The 18,109-nt window shown below is 37.3% G+C and overlaps 3 protein-coding genes across 9 annotated transcripts in view; 1 reads left to right on the plus strand and 2 right to left on the minus strand.

Moving 5' to 3' along the window:
- The window catches only part of LOC135685817 (uncharacterized), a 67,202-nt gene extending 56,502 nt beyond the window's left edge, over nucleotides 1-10,700 (minus strand). For all 7 annotated transcript variants that reach the window (XR_016144658.1, XR_010516029.2, XM_065201894.2 and 4 more), the window contains exons 1-4: nucleotides 7,489-10,700; nucleotides 4,613-4,816; nucleotides 3,520-3,788; nucleotides 3,010-3,126 (exon numbers count right to left, since the gene is read on the minus strand). Coding sequence is in view for 5 of the 7 variants with exons in the window: in XM_065201894.2 (XP_065057966.2) it covers nucleotides 3,010-3,126; nucleotides 3,520-3,788; nucleotides 4,613-4,816; nucleotides 7,489-7,614 (716 nt within the window). In the remaining 2 variants the exon portion in view is untranslated. The remainder of the gene's footprint in view (nucleotides 1-3,009; nucleotides 3,127-3,519; nucleotides 3,789-4,612; nucleotides 4,817-7,488) is intronic.
- Nucleotides 10,701-12,829: 2,129 nt separating this feature from the next.
- On the minus strand, nucleotides 12,830-16,046 carry LOC135685821 (uncharacterized). The gene is made up of 4 exons (XM_065201901.2): nucleotides 15,872-16,046; nucleotides 15,282-15,394; nucleotides 14,168-14,642; nucleotides 12,830-13,777 (listed from the first exon to the last, which is right to left on the minus strand). Exons 1-3 carry the CDS (start codon nucleotides 15,966-15,968, stop codon nucleotides 14,190-14,192), a joined length of 663 nt encoding a protein of 220 aa, XP_065057973.2. The 5' UTR covers nucleotides 15,969-16,046; the 3' UTR covers nucleotides 12,830-13,777; nucleotides 14,168-14,189.
- Nucleotides 16,047-17,874: 1,828 nt separating this feature from the next.
- The window catches only part of LOC135685141 (DNA mismatch repair protein Msh2), a 38,335-nt gene continuing 38,100 nt past the window's right edge, over nucleotides 17,875-18,109 (plus strand). Inside the window, exon 1 of the mRNA XM_089112653.1 lies at nucleotides 17,875-18,033. Within this exon, the coding sequence (XP_088968779.1) occupies nucleotides 17,994-18,033 (40 nt within the window). The 5' untranslated portion in view covers nucleotides 17,875-17,993. The remainder of the gene's footprint in view (nucleotides 18,034-18,109) is intronic.

The following is an 18,109-nucleotide window of genomic DNA, read 5'->3' on the forward strand; positions in this document are numbered from 1 at the left end:
TTTAAAACTATGCAAGTTATCAACCCAAAACTTTGCTTTCTGGCATAATTTTACATGCTAAATAAGATTTGTCGCAGAACCCATTTAAAAAGCTTTCCTTAAAGCTATTTTTAGACTGGGGTACCTTTATCCAGTCCCCTTCTTGGTCTTCCCCCATATCTTTTAGATTACGCAAGTTATAAACGCAAAACTTAGTTTTCTGGAGAAACTTGACATGATGAATACGATGAGATGTAGACCCCGCTTCAATAACGCTCCAAAGCTATTTCTAGTCAGGGGTACTTATACCCAGTCCTCCTTTGGGTGTTTTTGCATATCTTTTAAACTATGCAACTTATAACCCCAAAACATAGTTTTCTGGAGAAACTTGACATGATAAATACGATGAGATGTAGACCCCACTTCAATAACGCTCCAAAGCTATTTCTAGTCAGGGGTACTTATACCCAGTCCTCCTTTGGGTGTTTTTGCATATCTTTTAAACTATGCAACATATAACCCCGAAACTTGGTTTTCTGGAGGAAATTGACAGGCTAAATGAGAAGGAAAGCTTGAAAGATCGCCGTCCATAAATAACCCTGCTTTGCCTGAGAAATTTTGATACAATTCTGAAACTTTATTGTCTAAGCTCCTACGTAGCAAATTGTCGCTGGTGAGCTCAGAAACAAATGTCTAATCTTGCCCTCTTTGAAATGCTGAGCAAACCTAGGTACCTCTAAAGCAATGACACTTCTTCATTGGGAACTGCATCAGTAGCAGTGGCTTAACAGAACAGTTCGGCAACCTAAGGAATACTTTGTTCGGGGGCCCTTGAACAATGATATTGTTCCCAAAGCCAGACAAAAATAAAGAAAACAGCAAAAGAAATAATTTATGCGATAAAAAGATTGAAAGATCAATAAGAAACAAGACAATCTTAGGTAGTGGAAATACCAAAGAGGTTAATTATCAGGCAGATGCTCAAAGTCATTCATTCTGGCAAAAGTGTCGCTTAGCCAAAGAATATACCGATCACAAATTTCAGCGTGGAGATTTTAATTCAATGAGTTGACCTTGAATTTAATTGTTCAAAATATTTTATATTTAGGGGCCAAACAGAAAAATAGGGATAAAGGAGGTATATGAGGACAAAAAGGGGAGATTTTTCCGATGGGAAAGGAAAAGGGGTCAGGGAAGAACTTTGCTACCACACCGTCCAGATTGGCTTCATAGAACGTCACATTATATTTTGCACCGCTAAACTTCCGACATTTTGCAGTACTTCCCTGCTTCGGTTCTCTTTTTATTTAACAAGTATTTTTCACGTGGAATGTCTTGTCATGGTCGCATATTCTAAGTGACAAACAGAGAGAAAAGAATAATTTTGTGTTATGCGCTAAGGGTGAAAGTTTGTTTACCATACTTTGAATGCTTTCATCAGGATTGGCCCAATGAAAAAACTATTTAACTTGAATTGGAAAGTGCTGCTTAATTTTTATTCTAAACTCTTGGAGGCTCTAGCATTACATTTTCTTTTTGAAGACATGTTATCCAAATAATATATTAAAAACTGTGAAGATTGAAATGGGCGTTTGACACCCTAAGACAGTAAACTTGAAAAAATAGTGGATTGGTTTAAAAGGAAACCACTCTTTCCAAAGTCTTTGCAAACTCAGTGTATTTATGTAACATGTTACCTGGATAATTTTTGTTTCTCAAATCATTTTTCATTTTAACTAATGCAAACAAACCTTTATCACGAAAACCTTGACAGAGCCCCTCCTAGGGGACCCTTAGGAGTTGCTCAAACCCAAATCTGTGTCGGTTACGCCACTGACCAGTAGCACTTGATAGAGCAACGAAAGATAAAAATTACTTGAGAAAAGTCTTCCAAACAGATTTTGCCTATTCCACATAATTAATGAAGAACAAGTAAACGCTGTGTCGCAGCAAGTAAACGCGTACCAAAATAAGAAGCCAAAGAGTTTTTTAGTGTAATTGCGTAATCGTGGATGGGTAGCCATTTTTTTGTCTTTTTCTGTCCCAAACTCGACCCAAAGCTGTACTCAACTGAGCTGACGAAACAATGCAATCGCTTTTTTGATAACATCATTGTCGACCGTTTTCATAGCCACTCTTCCATGTCCTGAACTGGAAAAACTCTTCACATGGAAAAACATTTTAGTATCAGCTTCTTCGTGGTTACAAAGCTTTTGGGTGCATCTTACCTTACACAGCATGTCAAATCACGCCAGAAACCGTAGCTCCGGGTTTATAACTTGCATAGTTTTAAAGATAAGGAGGAAGACCAAGATGGGTGGATAAGGATACCCCAGTCTAGAAATAGCTTTTGGGGGCGTGTTTGAACTTGTGTGTGCATCTCATCTTATCAAGCATGTCAAATTACGCCAGAAAACAAATTGTTTGGGTTAATACCTTGAATAGTTTAAAAGGTATGGAGGAAGACCCAAAAGAAGACTTAAAATAGCTTTCTGGGGCGCTTTTAAAATGGGGTAAGCATCTCATCTTATTCAGCATGTCTAAGGACGCCAGAAAACAAATTTTGGTTTATAATTTGCATAGTTCAAAAGATATGGAGGAAGACCCAAAAGAGGACTGGGAACAGGTACCCCAGTCTTAAATTAGCTTTTGGGGGCGCTTTATTTTTGGTTTATAATTTCCATAGTTAGAAAGATATGGAGGAAGATCAAAAAGGGGTCTAAAAATAGCTTTTGGGGGCTTTTGAAATGGGTTCTGTATCTCATTTTATTCATCATGCGAAATTATGCCAGAAAACAAATTTTGGTTTATAATTTACATAGTTCAGAAGATATGGAGGAAGACCCAAAAGGGGACTGGGTACAGGTACCCCAGTCTAAAAATAGCTTTTAGGGGTGCTTTTGAAGTGGCAGTATGCATCTCATCTTATTCAGCATTTCATGCTTGCACCATAAACTGCACAAGTCATCCTATTTTTGAGGTTAAGTGGCTGCACTACTATGATTTACAGAATGAGAGAACTGGACTTACATGACTTTCTTTGACATTCTGATCATCAGTGATGCTAATTTATCATATCTGCTCTCCAAAGCCAATTCTAAAGCTTTTGATTCATTTAATACTTTTCTGTCATTGTCGACAATACATCTACAAAGCAAGGCCACATCTACATAAATACATTTTCAAATTAAAATGCTATTTTACATGCATCAAAAAGAAAAACATATAAAAACAATTTGAGTGTTGAATCATTTGAAAAAGCATCTTTTTCATAACAATTAGTATGACCAATGAATGCAAAAAATTGCACTAAATTTTGGCACAAATTTTGAACAAAATTGCAGAGGAGCTAGTCAATATTTTGGTAAATCCTTATCTCTTTTAGCAAATTTTCAAACATGTTGGCAAATGGAAGACCCACTCTATGAGCAAATGGATCTTGAGCACAATAGCTTGTGGCAGCCCTGAAGCAGATATTCTAAAATTACAACAAGCTAACTGTAGCAAATATAAAAAGTAAAGCAAATCTTATAAACTAACTTTGCTATGACAAAAAAATCTCTTCTGAAGCTTGGAAAGGCTGGTCCATGGTTTTTGCTCTGTTTCTTTTTGTTATCATTTGGTTTGTAGAAATCTGTTGCACACAATTCAAGAAGTGTTATATTGACATTCCTTGAATTAATGGAAACAGCAAATTCTTCAGTACTGTATTTGAAGAAAGCTCTTTGGCGTGCATCGACAAGCTGTTTATTGGCGGCTCTAGTTTTGGAATAATCTTCATCAATTATTATTACTGCCAGCTTTGAAATCTAGGGTAGAAAGATAAACATTGTAAGAAAGCTTTTCCACTGGTAAGATAAACTTTAAGGTGGAAATATAATACACACCTCCAGTACATGAAATAGAATGTTTACATTTACAAATTGTATTTAGCTTTTTGTCTTATTTGTTAAACAGCTAAGAAGATAGCCTTCTAAAATATGACAACTTCTTCCTACAAAATATGGTGGATGTAGACAGCAAATTGGCTGCAGTTTATGAATCTTTTGGCACAAAAAATACCATATTCAGAGAATGTTCATCAATGCTGTGAAGATAACCTAAAAACACTGACTGATGTTAAGTCTATCATTTAGGACCTGTTCTGACAGCATGGTAATTTTTTGGCTATCATACAGCCAAAAAAGTGTGTAACAAAAAAGAAACACAATCCAAAATAAGTTCACCAACAGTTAGATTTGGGGATTAACTGAATCAAATATAGGATAATTGAAGACTGTTTGCAACTGCCAATTCATTTAAGGAGCATCAAAATCTGTGTTTAAAATCTGTCTGAAAAGCTTACTTTGACTTACATCATGCTTTTTCAATATTTGTAAAGATTTAAATCAGAGGCATGTAAAATCATACAGATTTCTGTGGAAGCCATGTATCAGATGCTGTATATCAGTGCGGTCGGAACGAAATTCATATTGCGAGTGGGCTGTCAATTGTATTCCTTCTCATTCAGTACACTGCTATAAAGGAAACATACTACAGTTCGTCAATTATTGGGGGGCTCTAGTCACCCTCCCTCCAGCCCCCTGGCTCTGACGGTTCTGTGTATATGAAAACTCTGATAAATAGTCATTACCTGTTTTTCAAATCCACGTATTCTGTCGAGATCCTCTTCCCATAATTCATATTCAGCATACCAGTCAGTCATCATTTTCACAACAGGATCTTGAGACTTACTTTCAAAATAAATGCAAATATTTTTTGCCCTCACTAGATCAATGGCTTCTTTGAATTCCATTACCTTTCCACTTTTCTCAGATTCTTCTTGCATTGCCTGCACCTATTTCATTGAAAAAAATTCTTCTCAAGAACTTGATACTGCTGAGATTGGCAAGATGCTAAAATGTTGCTAGTTTGATTCTGTGATTAGTACAAAACAGGACAAGTCACAAAATCTTAACACTAAAAACAATGGGAAACTTCTGCCAGCAACTATCAAATGACTCTTAAGTAATGAAAGGTGTATCATGTGCACAGTTTTTGAGTTACGTCACCTAAAATGTAAGGTTTGTCAGCCCCATTTACCCCTGTCACCAGATTTCAGAACCCCCTGTATTATATTGCTTAAGACAACACTTTTCAACCAACGCCCCTACTCCGAACCTCTCTAAACAATAGCAATAGCCCATGAGCTGGCAGGTTGGATTAATTCATCTCATGTTTACATTCAAATTCCTCCCACCTACTAGCTTATGGCTTCTTTTTTATCCCATCTTCCAGCTATCCCAGGTATCACAATACATGATCTTTATGTACAAAGAATGAGTACATATAGGAGTGTTGGGGGATCCTGTAAGTAAGTAAGTAAGTAAGCAAGTAAGTAATAAGTAAGTAAGTAAGTAAGTAAGTAAGTAAGTAAGTAAGTAAGTAAGTAAGTAAGTAAGTAAGTAAGTAAGTAAGTAAGTAAGTAAGTAAGTAAGTAAGTAAGCAAGTAAGCAAGTAAGAAAGTAAGCAAGTAAGTAAGTAGGTTAGTAAGTAAGCAAGTAAGTAAGTAGGTTAGTAAGTAAGCAAGTAAGTAAGTAGGTTAGTAAGTAAGCAAGTAAGTAAGTAGGTTAGTAAGTTACCAACGGAATGACACAGTTTTGGTAACAGAACGCTACCAAAAGAATTCCCATTTTCCTCTGAATAGAGTCCAGCTTTCTATTGCTTGCGGCTACGAAATGATGTAGATGCCGTTATCAGCAAGTTAATTTTGTAAATATTCATTTTTGCCTTGCCAAAAGAGAAGTTGGCACAGTTCCAAAGGAAGCTACAGCACCAACTATTCAGCAGTTGTGCACTCGTACAATGGAAGAAATGGCTATTGTGGGAATTAAGATTTTCTATTCGATAAAATTGTCAATTATTAACAAAGCTGTTTGATACTGCTGACAATCTCTAAGCAAATAGCTGTTTTGTCAATGGAACAGTGCCTAGTTGGATGTATATTTTCATTTAGTAGTGCGGAGAGTATGTGTATTGACAAGGATTTCATCCCACCTTACAGACAGATTTAAACTGCTCAAGTGTATTATATGATGCCAAATTTGGAAGCCAACAGACCATGAACAAGAACTGGTTCATCTTCCCAACAATTACAGATAAGTTTTTCTGCCAAATTTCTTCAATCTAACTGAACATAAGAACATACTATCTCTGAAAAAATGGGGCTTCTTACAAATGGTTACAAACAACAACTCTCTCTTGATTTTTTCATGCAACTTCAATCTTGCTCAATATTATTTTTCAATGGATTTATAAAAAAGGACAATAGGAATCAACTTGTGCATTCTATATTTGAGATGCAAAATGTGTTAAAGTGAATGGTGTTGCTACATCTCAACTAATTATCACCAATCTGCCCCAAATGAGCTTAAAATGTAGGTCAGTTGCTCAAAAACTCCTGATGAGAATGACTTTGGGCATTGGAAATGGCCTTTATTGTCAATGATTTCTCAAAAAGGCATCTTCATTTAACTATTTCCACTTAGCACATTCAATGACATCATGGCTGGGGGCAGGGGGGCACACCCTCTATCATTGACTATTTGGCAATTTGTTTAGAGTTGTGTATCTGTTCGGCAAAAGAATATTTGTAGTTCATAGAAAGCAATAAAATTCATAAAAACTAATCAGTATAAGAGGTAAAATGTAAACAGAAAAAGTTTTCTGAAGGCTGTAAATCATTATTTATATTACAGTCTGCCTATTCAAATCTGTACATTTCTACAGGAAACCGCAAGCTGCCAGTTGACATTACTAGATGTGGCTCCTGTTTGCGTTGTTTGGATTCTGAAGATATTAATTATCAGCCCTATTGCCAGTTTTACTGTTCATCACAGATACTGATAATGATGACTATGATTATCCAATGTTTGAATACAGATGCTGGCTTTTCTCTGACTGTTTTATATTGAAATCAGTAAAAGTGATGCTGTAAAAGATACATATTGTTTGCCATGTCTTTCTGCATTTAAAAAAATTGTGCATGTGCTTGATGATGTCATAATTCTAATTTAAACCTGTTGTAGGGCAACTTGCAAGCTGTGCCCCAGTCAGCCTGAACTTAAATTTACTGGTTCCTATAAAAAAAGTGTATATTACATTTTTACTGCAAAAGCAAATTAGGAATGAACAATGAAATATTATGATAAAATTTTGAGATTAGCAGTTGTAAGGTGAAGATTAATTTTGGTGAAGATGAGCATGCTACTATATGTAACAATCCATCAGTTTAGTAAATAACAAGAGAAGTTTTAGTCTTAATTAATGAATAAAAACCATAGCAGAAGTAACTCACTCCCACCAAAGTGACAACAGTTTGAACCTCCCCCCCCCCCCCCCCTACTCCCCCTTTTTGTAGTGAAACCCTCCATCACCAAAACAACAAATCTCTGCAAGAATTTAATTTGTGTATGACCCCATAAATAATATTTGATTTTTATCTTCAAAAGCAAGTGGGCAAACTCTTACATCTTTCCAGAAAGCGTTTGACTTTCCAGGATTCACAAAGGAAAGAATTTCTTGAAGCTTTGTTCGATCCTCTCCGCCTTTTTCCATGTTGTCCATCAAGAGTCCCCCCTCTTGACCTGAAGACATAGCTCCTTACATTTTACAAATGTGTTTGTTCGATTTCTCGTTGCTTTTTCCGCCCAACCCAAGTTTCAAAACGAGGCAAGGAAAAAACCAGCTGTCGAGGAAAGGAATATAGCCTAAATTAGCCAAAATTTGTACTAGGAAAAAATAACGAATGAATTAGTGAAGGCTCAAGCAAAGCCGGCTACCAAGTGAATTGATGTCACCGTTAAAATTAAAAGTTTGAAGCCTTTAAAACTAGGCTGGTCAAAAACAATTTTTAACAGAATTTGTCATTACGTCCAGAATTCTTAAAGTGTATATCATGTCAAATTATATTTTGAATGTTTTCTGTAGTTCTTGGTACGCTGAATCCGTTCGTAGCATTTTTGTGCTTATTTCAATTAAGGGTAACTAATTATTTGGGCTCAAAGTTTGAGCCCCGTGGGGAAAAGCCGCGCACGTTGGAGTCTGGAACAGAGAGTAGCCCTGACGTAGATTACGGAACGCCTTTTCTTACAGTGTTTTGTTTTGTCGTACGGAGAGGTGTTCGAGATGAGTTCAAAATCGGATTCAGGGAGTTCAGAGTCTTTATCAGAAGAGACTTCTAGTTCTGAACTGAACTTGATTATGACATTGAGCACGACGATAGAGCGATGTCTCCAGGTAATGATGCATATAGAAACGCTGGTTGCGTTCAGGAGGAATGGGAGGACAGCCTTGAGCCATATACTGGGGAGCCTTTGGCTGACGAAGAATGGCTGAAAAGCTACTTTGCAAGGAGAACCAGGGCCAAACAGTCCCTTTGTCATTTTTATTACCACAACCATACACAACACAGCGATCAGGTATTTTGATGTGCGTGTTACCGTATTCTTTTACATATAAACAAATGGCGTTGCCTCAGTGTGTTCCGTAATCTACGTCACTGAGCACTAGACCCATGCCCCTTCAAATAGCGCGGCTTTTGCTCAACAATATGAAAAGTCAACTTTTTCAGGTGGCAAAAAAGGACTAAACAACAGAGCATACCCTCAGAACAACACTGCTAGTCGATTCAGGGGTATGTTTTTGTCCAAAAAACACTATTTCCTTCACTGGCTTGATATACACTTTAAGCTGATACTTCGAAAGTGTTCTTTTGGCAGAAAAGAAAGATAGTATGCTTTGCCCTTATTCAAATTTTCCCATACCATAAAATTTCGTCTACAGTTTTCACAATTAATTAACGTTTCTTCCGTTTCTGTGGCCAGTAAAGGATCGTCAATCAAATCAGAATTGGAAGCTTTTTGACGATACTTACAAATTCTTCGTTTCTCGTGTTGTCAAAAATTTCTCCTGGTTTACTCAACAATTGATAACAACAGTCCATTGACAACAGACTTTCTGGGCCACGTTTAGCCAATAGAAGATCTTGCGAGCAAGGATTAAGCTCGAGTAAAGGGTAGACTGCATTAAAATAATGAATCATGCTCTAGAGAAAAGTGGGGGCTATGTCCCCCAATTTTGCCGGCCCTGAAATGGTTCATTGCCAATAAATAACTTTTTTATGCTAACAAAGCATATTGTTCGTTTATTAGTGCTTCTAGACCCATTTTAGCAAAAAGTCAATTCCTATAGTTTGGTTTGAAGCAAATGATCAGATCTTTTCATTGGTATTGTAATTAGTTTCCATTAACACGCTTGAGATAGCTATTATTCAAAACAGTGAAACAGTTCTTTCTTTCTTTCTTCTGTTTTTTGCAAAACGCATGCTTTGGATGTTTTGTTTCTTCTTATCATTGCCATTCAATTGGAAATTAAAACGTCGCCAAGACTCGTTATCAAACATCTGAAGAGCTCAAGAGTTTATTGCCAGAATTATTCTTACTATGATAAATACGCGACTTTTAGTTGTCACCCAATTCTATACTTTAACAAAAAACCCAGATAATGTGTAAAGCAGTTTTTCATTTTCTGCTTACAGCCGTCCTCAGAACTGTCTGCATATCTGTTTGATTACAAAGGGTAAGACCACTTGCCTTCTTCATCAAACTCTTCCACAGAAGACCTTTCATCCTCTTCTTATGTGAGAACTCTGCATAGAGAGATTTACAGGTCGTTCAAGTGAAGCCGAATTGATTGATCAGGCCCGTCGCCGGACATTATGCTTAAGTGGGGGTATGCAAGTCCCATTTGCCGACAAAGTGGGTGACCCATCCTGTCACACCCCCACACCCTCAGTGGTGGATTTAAGGGTGGGAAACTAGGGGCAGTTGCCCCTCCCTCACCGAATTGAAACATTCCAATTGTGCGCCTCCTTTGAAAAATGAGAATCAGGTGACAAATTTTCTGAGATGCCTCAAAGTTAGCTTGTTTTTCCAAAAATGGATCATTTTTTACTAAAAAAAACATCTTTGGAAGACAAGAAAGGCTATCCATAAAGTTGAGTTCTTTAAGTCCTGCCTTCATTCATTCGATTTCTTGCGCTTAAAAGTTGTCCAATCTTCATGTCATTAATCAAACCAAATAGAACTATGGTCCATGATTGTGATAATTAATTCACAATTAGAGCTATGGTGCATAATTGTACCTGTGATCAGGGGTGCAAATGAGGGGGGTGCTGGGGGGGGGGGGGGTGTCACACCCTCCCAATAATTTCACTACCCGGTCCCAGTTAAAAGTTGATAGCAATAAAGTCGGTCCCGATCTAGCCCCTCTGCTTAGTATTTCTGTCTATCACACCCAAATATTGCAGTAAAGTAAGGCATATAGTGGACGCATTTTCTAGGGAGGGCTAATCACCGAAAAATGACAGGGAACAAAATCAGGGGGCTGCTGCGATTTAATCCTCGTGGTTTACGTGTGACATTTGATGATATTACGACCATTGCAAAAACATGGCAACACTCATGGCAACACCTGTGTGGGCTACTCTCATTTTTTTATAAGAAACAAAGGTCGATGTTAAGTACTCCAGTTTCCTAATGTTCTGGAAATTTCAATACTCATTGTTTCTTAAAGTTTCTTAATTATGATGCCATGAATACTGTTATGAAATGTTCATGTATTTAGATGTGGGAAGGATATTTTTATCATTTGTGTCTTAAGTTCTAGGTCAACACGGCAATCATGTTCTAGGATTTTACAAAAATGTCGTTTATTTGCAATAGTTTCTTAACATTTTAATAGTTTCTTTATTTTTCTGCTTCGAGTACTGAAGTTTCCTAATTTTTTCTGACTGTCCAGTACTCGTTTCTTGTAGCCAGTTTATTATGAAAAAATGAGTGTACTCCATGCATCCGGAAATCAGAAGAATTTCGACAGTGAATAAAAGACCTTGTGAGCAAAACATTTCCACGGCATTTTTCAACATGCCGAATACATGCCGCATAACGTGCCTTTTCTATCTTGGAGCTTTACCTATATTGACAACTAAATCTACACTTTCACCGATAAGAAGCTAAGGTTTTGTAAGTAATTACTTGAAGAATATCTGTTCTTAAGGTAGTGCTTTGGCAAATCTTGCATAAGCTTGAGCTTGAGCGTTCTTATATAAAGGTTTTATTGCGGCAATTCATAATTTTAGTGAATTTTGGTAAACCATTGACTGCTCCAGTGGCGGAAATTATGGGGGTTTGGTTTGGAGGGGGGCTCAGCCCCCCCCCCCCCCCTAATCAGCGATGTCGTCGGAAAATTCGGGCTTTTGTCGGATAATTGACAACCTGATAACGGGTCGAAATTACTCCAAGAAATCGTTCTGAAAAGGAATCTTAAGCTAATCTAAGGGGCGTAATTGCCATATTTTCTGCTCGCTTCGCTCGCAGGTGATCTGCATTTTCCCTTTTCACCCCAGGGGACTCTATAACCTCTATGTGCCCTGTTTGCAAAATTTGAACATAGCATAGCTGATAAAAGCATTAGCCAGTACTAAATAATCAAAGAAAAAATATATGACCAAAATCAAAACTGCTTGTGAATTGTATATTTAATTTCAATTTTGTAAAGATTAGCCGAAATTTCCATCGGATTCTTTCGAATAAAAGTTATTTTCAAACGTATTTCCCACTGATGAAAACAAGATAAAATGCATAACATGAATGTACGACTTGTCAAGAGTGTGATCGGTCGACCTCTTGTATCATCAATTGTCTTAGATGAGATATCGATCTCGATATCAAAAATCATAATCATTAATGGTTTGTTCTTTTTGCTACTTAATTATGTTGTGGTCAGGAAAAATTCCTAAAGGGTCCCGTCAAAAATCACTTATTTTTATCAAATGTGCAGTTTCTTTAAAATGAGACATGATCAAAGATGTAATCTTGCCGGAAAATTATAGGCCTGCCCCCCCCCCCCCCAAATGAAAACCTGAATTTCCGCCACTGGACTGCTTCAAAAAAGATAGGACAGGATCTGGCTCTATCACCATACACGCTTTTTTATAAGAACAAGCCTTATGAAGAACACGAGGCTGCGATTTGCCCAGAAAATAAGAACAACAAAAGAAACAAGGCGGCCTGAGATTCAACAAAATTCATGGAATAAAATGTCTGCAAAAATTGAAAAAGCAACAAAACACTTGAGGCTGAAATTATGAGAGAAACTAAGAAATGCCAGGCTGTAACCGTAGCCAAGTGTTCTTATAACAAATGCGTGTATCGGTCTGACCTCTATAATTCAATTCTCCTAAATACATTCAAATGTTGAAGACAAGACTAGATAGTCTAGATATCTCTAGCAATCATTGACCCTTTGACTGAAAAAATAATTTCTTTAAATGCTCCCTGCCACTTTTGGAAATATGAGTGGGTGAGGTGCTTGCAGTGACAAATTATTCAAGCTGGAAGGAATTCACCACCCTTCCCATGTTTACTATACAAAAGGTAACCGTTCCTTACAAAACTAGAAAAGACCAAGGATAGTTTTTCATATTTTAAGTTATTGACAATAACTTTTTCAAGAAAGTGATACTCCTGTATATCAAGCAAATCATTCAAGCAACTGTTCATTAATTGAAACTTTTCCCTTAAAGGCATTGAGTCATGGTGAAAGGAGAGAGTATACCCAAATCAGCTGATTTATGAACTTATCTCGTTCTGATTAAAAAACCGCTTCTGCCAATAGCAAGTTGCAACAATGGATGCCAATATCACTTTATACTGAAGCGGTCATGCCAAAACCAAATGATCTCCCTTTAGAGAAGGCCTATTACCCATGACTCAATGCCTTTAGTTATTGATCAACAGAAGAGCCACAAGAAATTAGAAAACGCTTTTTTCAATATCATACTAGAATACTGACAAGATGTAATAATACCAACAAAAGTTACAAAAGTATATCACTTAAATTGAAAATAAATGAAAAGAAATATGTACATCAAACTGATCGCTCTGGAAACTTAGGTCAGGAAGATAAATTCAATAAGTCTAAATGCACTTTCCTTTATATTTCTAAGCTAGAAGGCTCAACAACCCAAGCATCGTCAATCAGCACATACAAAATCTCAATATCAATCAGTATTTCATTTTGGTCTAAATGAAAAGACCAAGATCATTTATGACAATTTGCTATTAGCTCTTAACAAATCTGATCAATTTGAGGTAGAATCGAACATAAGTAAGGTCTGTGACCAGCCCTTTTGTCTCTGAAATTGTGTCGTATGCCTTGCTAAAATTTGAGACCATCACAAATAAGCCACAACCTGTTGCAGACAATTCTTTGATATGCTCCTGAAGAATCTTCATGAGCATTTTGACCAGTGGTATAAGACCAGTAGACAGCGTGTAATATTGATAAAGCATCTAGGACCTTTGAAGGAACTTTTTGTTTGCTCATAGAAAACTTTTCATACAGCCCATGTTTCTTCTTGATACTTTTAACTAGGAAATTCCGACCAAATTAATGCAAGCACTTGTAACAAGTCAGTTTCATCTTCAATCCAACAATGGACCAATATCCTCCTCAAGCAATGCACTGAAGTTTCCTATATCTCCACTTTTATTGTAACAGTTTCAAAGGTTTTAGACCAGCAGAACAGCAGACCAGTCATTGTTATAGTTGACTCTTAATGTGCTAGAAGAGACTATCGTTGAAATGTACCTATTTGATCACTGACAGTCAGTCATTATCTTGTGCCCAGCTTAGTTGTTGACCACTTAAGAATACACAGCAAGACCAATACTAGTTCCATCTAAGACCAGGAGCCCTTTGGTAGCAAAAAGAACCTTGTTAATTTAAATTTGTCTAAAAGTTGAGTGAACAAAAACAAAAAAGACTGAACAAATGTTGACAACAAGACTAATTTCGGCCCTTAATTGTTCTTGACATGTCATTTTAAACAACTGGCATCAAGAGCATACCTGAAACTTTCACAGTGTTTTAAAGATGATGAGATAAATCTTAACTGAAGTGGGGAATCAACTATATGTAACTTGGAATTTTAAAATTTGGCTAATCAATATTTGATCCTGTTGCAAAAGAAAGAAATGTCAACAAAAGGCCTTGAGCAAAAATAATTTTGCAAACCTGCATGCAAGATGGACAGTATTGAGCTAAACCTAGTTACTCAAATTCTGAATAAATCTGTAAAACCTACCATGAGATATTTACATATGAACCTAATATCTATAGCCACCACCACTATAGCCGCGACCACCTCCACCTCCACCACGGCCTCCTCCGCCACCTCCATAATAGTCTTCCCCATATCCACCACCATATCCTTCATCATACCTACTTCCACCTCCATAACTACCTCTTCCTCCACCATAACTACCCCTTCCTCCACCATAGCCCCCTCTCCCACCACCATATTCTCCTCTTCCTCCACCATCTCCATAACCTCCTCTTGAGCCCCCACCTCTACCTCTACCTCCTCCATAGCCACCTCTATCTCCACCATAGCCTCCACCTCTTCCTCCACCACCACCACGACCTCCGCCTCCACCTCTACCCCTTCCACCTCCAAACCCCCTTCCTCCACCTCTGCCACCTCCACGTCCTCCTCCTCTGCCACCACCACTATTTGAAGATTTTGCATATTCAACTGCCAATACTCTTCCTTCTAGGTCCTAAAAAGTATAAATGTACATATTTTCAATCTTGAAATATGATAAATACACCTTTTTAAAGTAGCACAGAAAAACAGAAGAAGGGTGTATCAAGAAAAAAATGTTCTAGTTTTGATGAATATATTTCTCCCAGCATGTGTCAGCCATGGTCAGGCTTTCTTGATTCCTTGAAAGTTGGGGGAGCTGTGTCATATTCTTAACAAGGGGATTAACGTGTGTTCATGCTCTGCAAACTGTTTAAAAAAGTAAAAAAATTCCTTGATGGATGATTTTTGCAAAGAAATTATTACAATATATATGCTCAAGCTCAACTTTTAAATTTTGTTGGTCCTTTTTTGGTTAAACTTTCTGCCAAGTATGTAGTTTTTTGGAACTTAGCTCTCATTTGTTTGGAACTTGAAGAAATTCAGTGTTTGACTTACTGTCGAATTTGAAATATTTTATTCATACCTTAAAATCAATATATAGCCATTTTTAAATATAATATTTGAGTTTTTGGGGAAATAAAACTTGGGATCAAACAGCAAAGAATCATTGACAGGTGTATAGTTATCAGAAGCTTGCAATCAAATTAAAAATACAAGCAAGCATAATTCCTGGTGACATTTTCATAAGATCGGTTATTAAATAAATACTTACAGTTCCATCAAGGGCTCCCAAGCAATCATCTGCAGATGCCTGGTCAACGAAAGTCACAAACCCAAAGCCCTTCGATTTAGGCCGGTCAGAGGTCTTGTCAAATACAATGAAGGCTGAAAAATAAAAATACATTTTCCAAATTGAAAGTCATGGCTTCACAAGTGCTAAATGAAGACATTATTTTAGCAACTTTAACGAATGAAGCATCATAAAGCAGTACACAAGTTCTGGACAAGAGAGGATTATGAGAAAAAAAGATATCGAAAAAACTTTATTCGTCATAAGCAATCGAATGCTCAACAAAAGACAATGATCTTGCCATGCCCCACAAGTTCTCAAGTCATATGACCAGTAAATTCATGCAGGCTTTGCCCCATTCGATGCCGAGTGACCTTCGGAATAATGTTATCTTCCTTTAAGGTATTTTTACTGTGTAGCCATTAAAAGGGGTTTTCAATTGATCATTTGGGGTTTCCCACTTATCCTGACAAGAAGCACAGTACCAGGGATGGGCTTAGGCCGTCCTATAGGAACACTGCATGGTGGAGCAATTTTACATGTACGTTACCATCAAAATAAGCTTCACTTACCATCTTCTATGTCACCATACTTTTCACACATGAGTCGTAAGTCATCTTCGGAAAACCTGAACGGTAGACCACCGACGTAAAGTTTAACACTCCCCATTTTCAGCCCTCTGTCTTTCCCACAAGAACACTGATCTCGACACTCTTTGTTCGCGAAACACGCGGTTAATATGCTCGAAAAGAATCATGGGATGCACAAGTACGTCACTTGAAATAACCAAAATTACATAAGACTTTCAATGGTCTCCCGGTGGTTAACATTGGAGAAAAATGACGGGTATGGCATATGTATGTGGCTGCCGAGGATTTTATGACCCTTTCCTCGAATAGAATTTTGAAAACATGATTCCTGTGCTGGAATGAATTTCTGAAAACATGATACCTGAAAACATGACATCTTCAATTGGCATACCTGCGCTGGAATTTTAAGCCAAAAATGACATGCTGTTGGCAGGCACAGCCTCGTGTAGTCAATGTAGTACGTGTACCCTCTGGGCTTGATAGGTTTGTTTAAGTTACATTTATGATAAAAAACAAATAATTTTCAAAAGTATGTTAAGGTACAGGTATTTGAACTTCATTCTCACCAAAGACCGAGATACAACGTTTTGTCTGGAGGAGCAGCCCTAATAAATAAGTGTAACAACAGCCATATTTTATAGAATAAAAGTATTTTACTCAAGTTTTACTTAAGTGATACTCAAGTTTTTCTGAAGAGGGCAAGGCCCCCCTGTATCTCGGTCCATGATTCTCCATTGAAACATTGATTTATCACACAGGCAATGTCCCCTTATTTGGAAGGTAATAACGTAACCTCGACTCGCTATTTTAAGACTGTCTACGCCTGTTTATGGGACTGGAAAATCATGCTTTAAAGATGAAGAGAAAGATGCCAAATCCTAGTCATATTCTCTGGAGGTCCACCACTACCAGGCAAGGGTGTTCAAATGAAAATTTTTGGTGCTCTAACCAACATTCGGCTAGGTAGACTGCACTAGTATTGTATAAACACATAGCCTATTGTCTATAGAAGGCCGACCAATAATATGACCAAAAGCAAGTAAAATACAATATTGATGAACTTAAACCGAAGAAAATGAAAAAATTAGTATTATAAAGATGAAATGGAAATGCTGTTTTCCGACAACAAATTGCCTATTTTCTCTCTCATTTACACAATTTATGAAAACAAGAACTCGTTCCATGTTCAGCTTCGTTCTTTGAGTTCCTGAAAAAAGCTTTTTAGAACGTTTTATTTAAGGAACCTTTGAGAAACTTCAAGTGCCAAAATCTAGCAAAAGTTTTCCCGAGCCTGGTTTCTTATTACAAGATGCCTGTGCAGAAGATTGGTGCACAGAAGTGTCTTAACCTCAATGAGAATTCAACAACAACAAAATTGCAATTCCCAAACTACCGCACAAGATCTTATGTATTGCAAAAATGTTATATCAAACAAAATTGCAACTACAGTTGAATCTCGCTATCTCGAACTCGGTTATCTCGAAAAATTCTCTATCTTGAACAGATTCCCATTTCCCCTCGTTTTCCTGTAGGGCTTAGGGCTTGGTTTGGAAATAATGCGCATTATCTCGAACTAGCTTATCTCGAACTATTCGCTATCTCGAACGATTTTTTTACCTATGAAAGATAAACCCGATTATCTCGAACAAAAAGTGATAAAATTTTTAGCCATTAATTATCATAGCAACGATAATTCATTTTTTGAAATTGAAATGAACTTAGGCTGGTCTTAAATGATTAACTTGCAAGGGACTTGCACTCCTTTGCCATCTCCAAAGTTTACACGAATGCTATTCATGACAGCCACACAGGAATTAAATTAATCTGCCCCGAGAAAGAAGATGATTGTCTGCGAACAATACATATGAAGATTGGCCTCACTGCGAACAATACGTATTATCCCCAGTCAGACATCTAGCGCCTTGGGCGCTCCCCACCCCCCAAACCACTCAGGAGTGAGGCAATCTCGATGGAGAGGCTGTAATTGATTCCCGCCAAAACCAGTGGCCAAAACAGATTTCAACGCGGGACGAAATTGTAGTTGCACATGTGACTGAGAAAAACCGAATTCAAAAATTCCACTGCCGCCTATATAAGCTGCAGCATGACACAGACTGCATTAACAGGAGGACAAATTTCACTAGGTGTGGTGGGATTTAGATTTTTATTATTTTATATGGCTACTTTTTAGTTTATTATGACGAAATTTTTGAAATAGAG

Source organism: Rhopilema esculentum, chromosome 15, assembly GCF_057945365.1.
Source record: "Rhopilema esculentum isolate cy_ngs chromosome 15, ASM5794536v1, whole genome shotgun sequence".
Classification (NCBI taxonomy): domain Eukaryota; kingdom Metazoa; phylum Cnidaria; class Scyphozoa; order Rhizostomeae; family Rhizostomatidae; genus Rhopilema; species Rhopilema esculentum.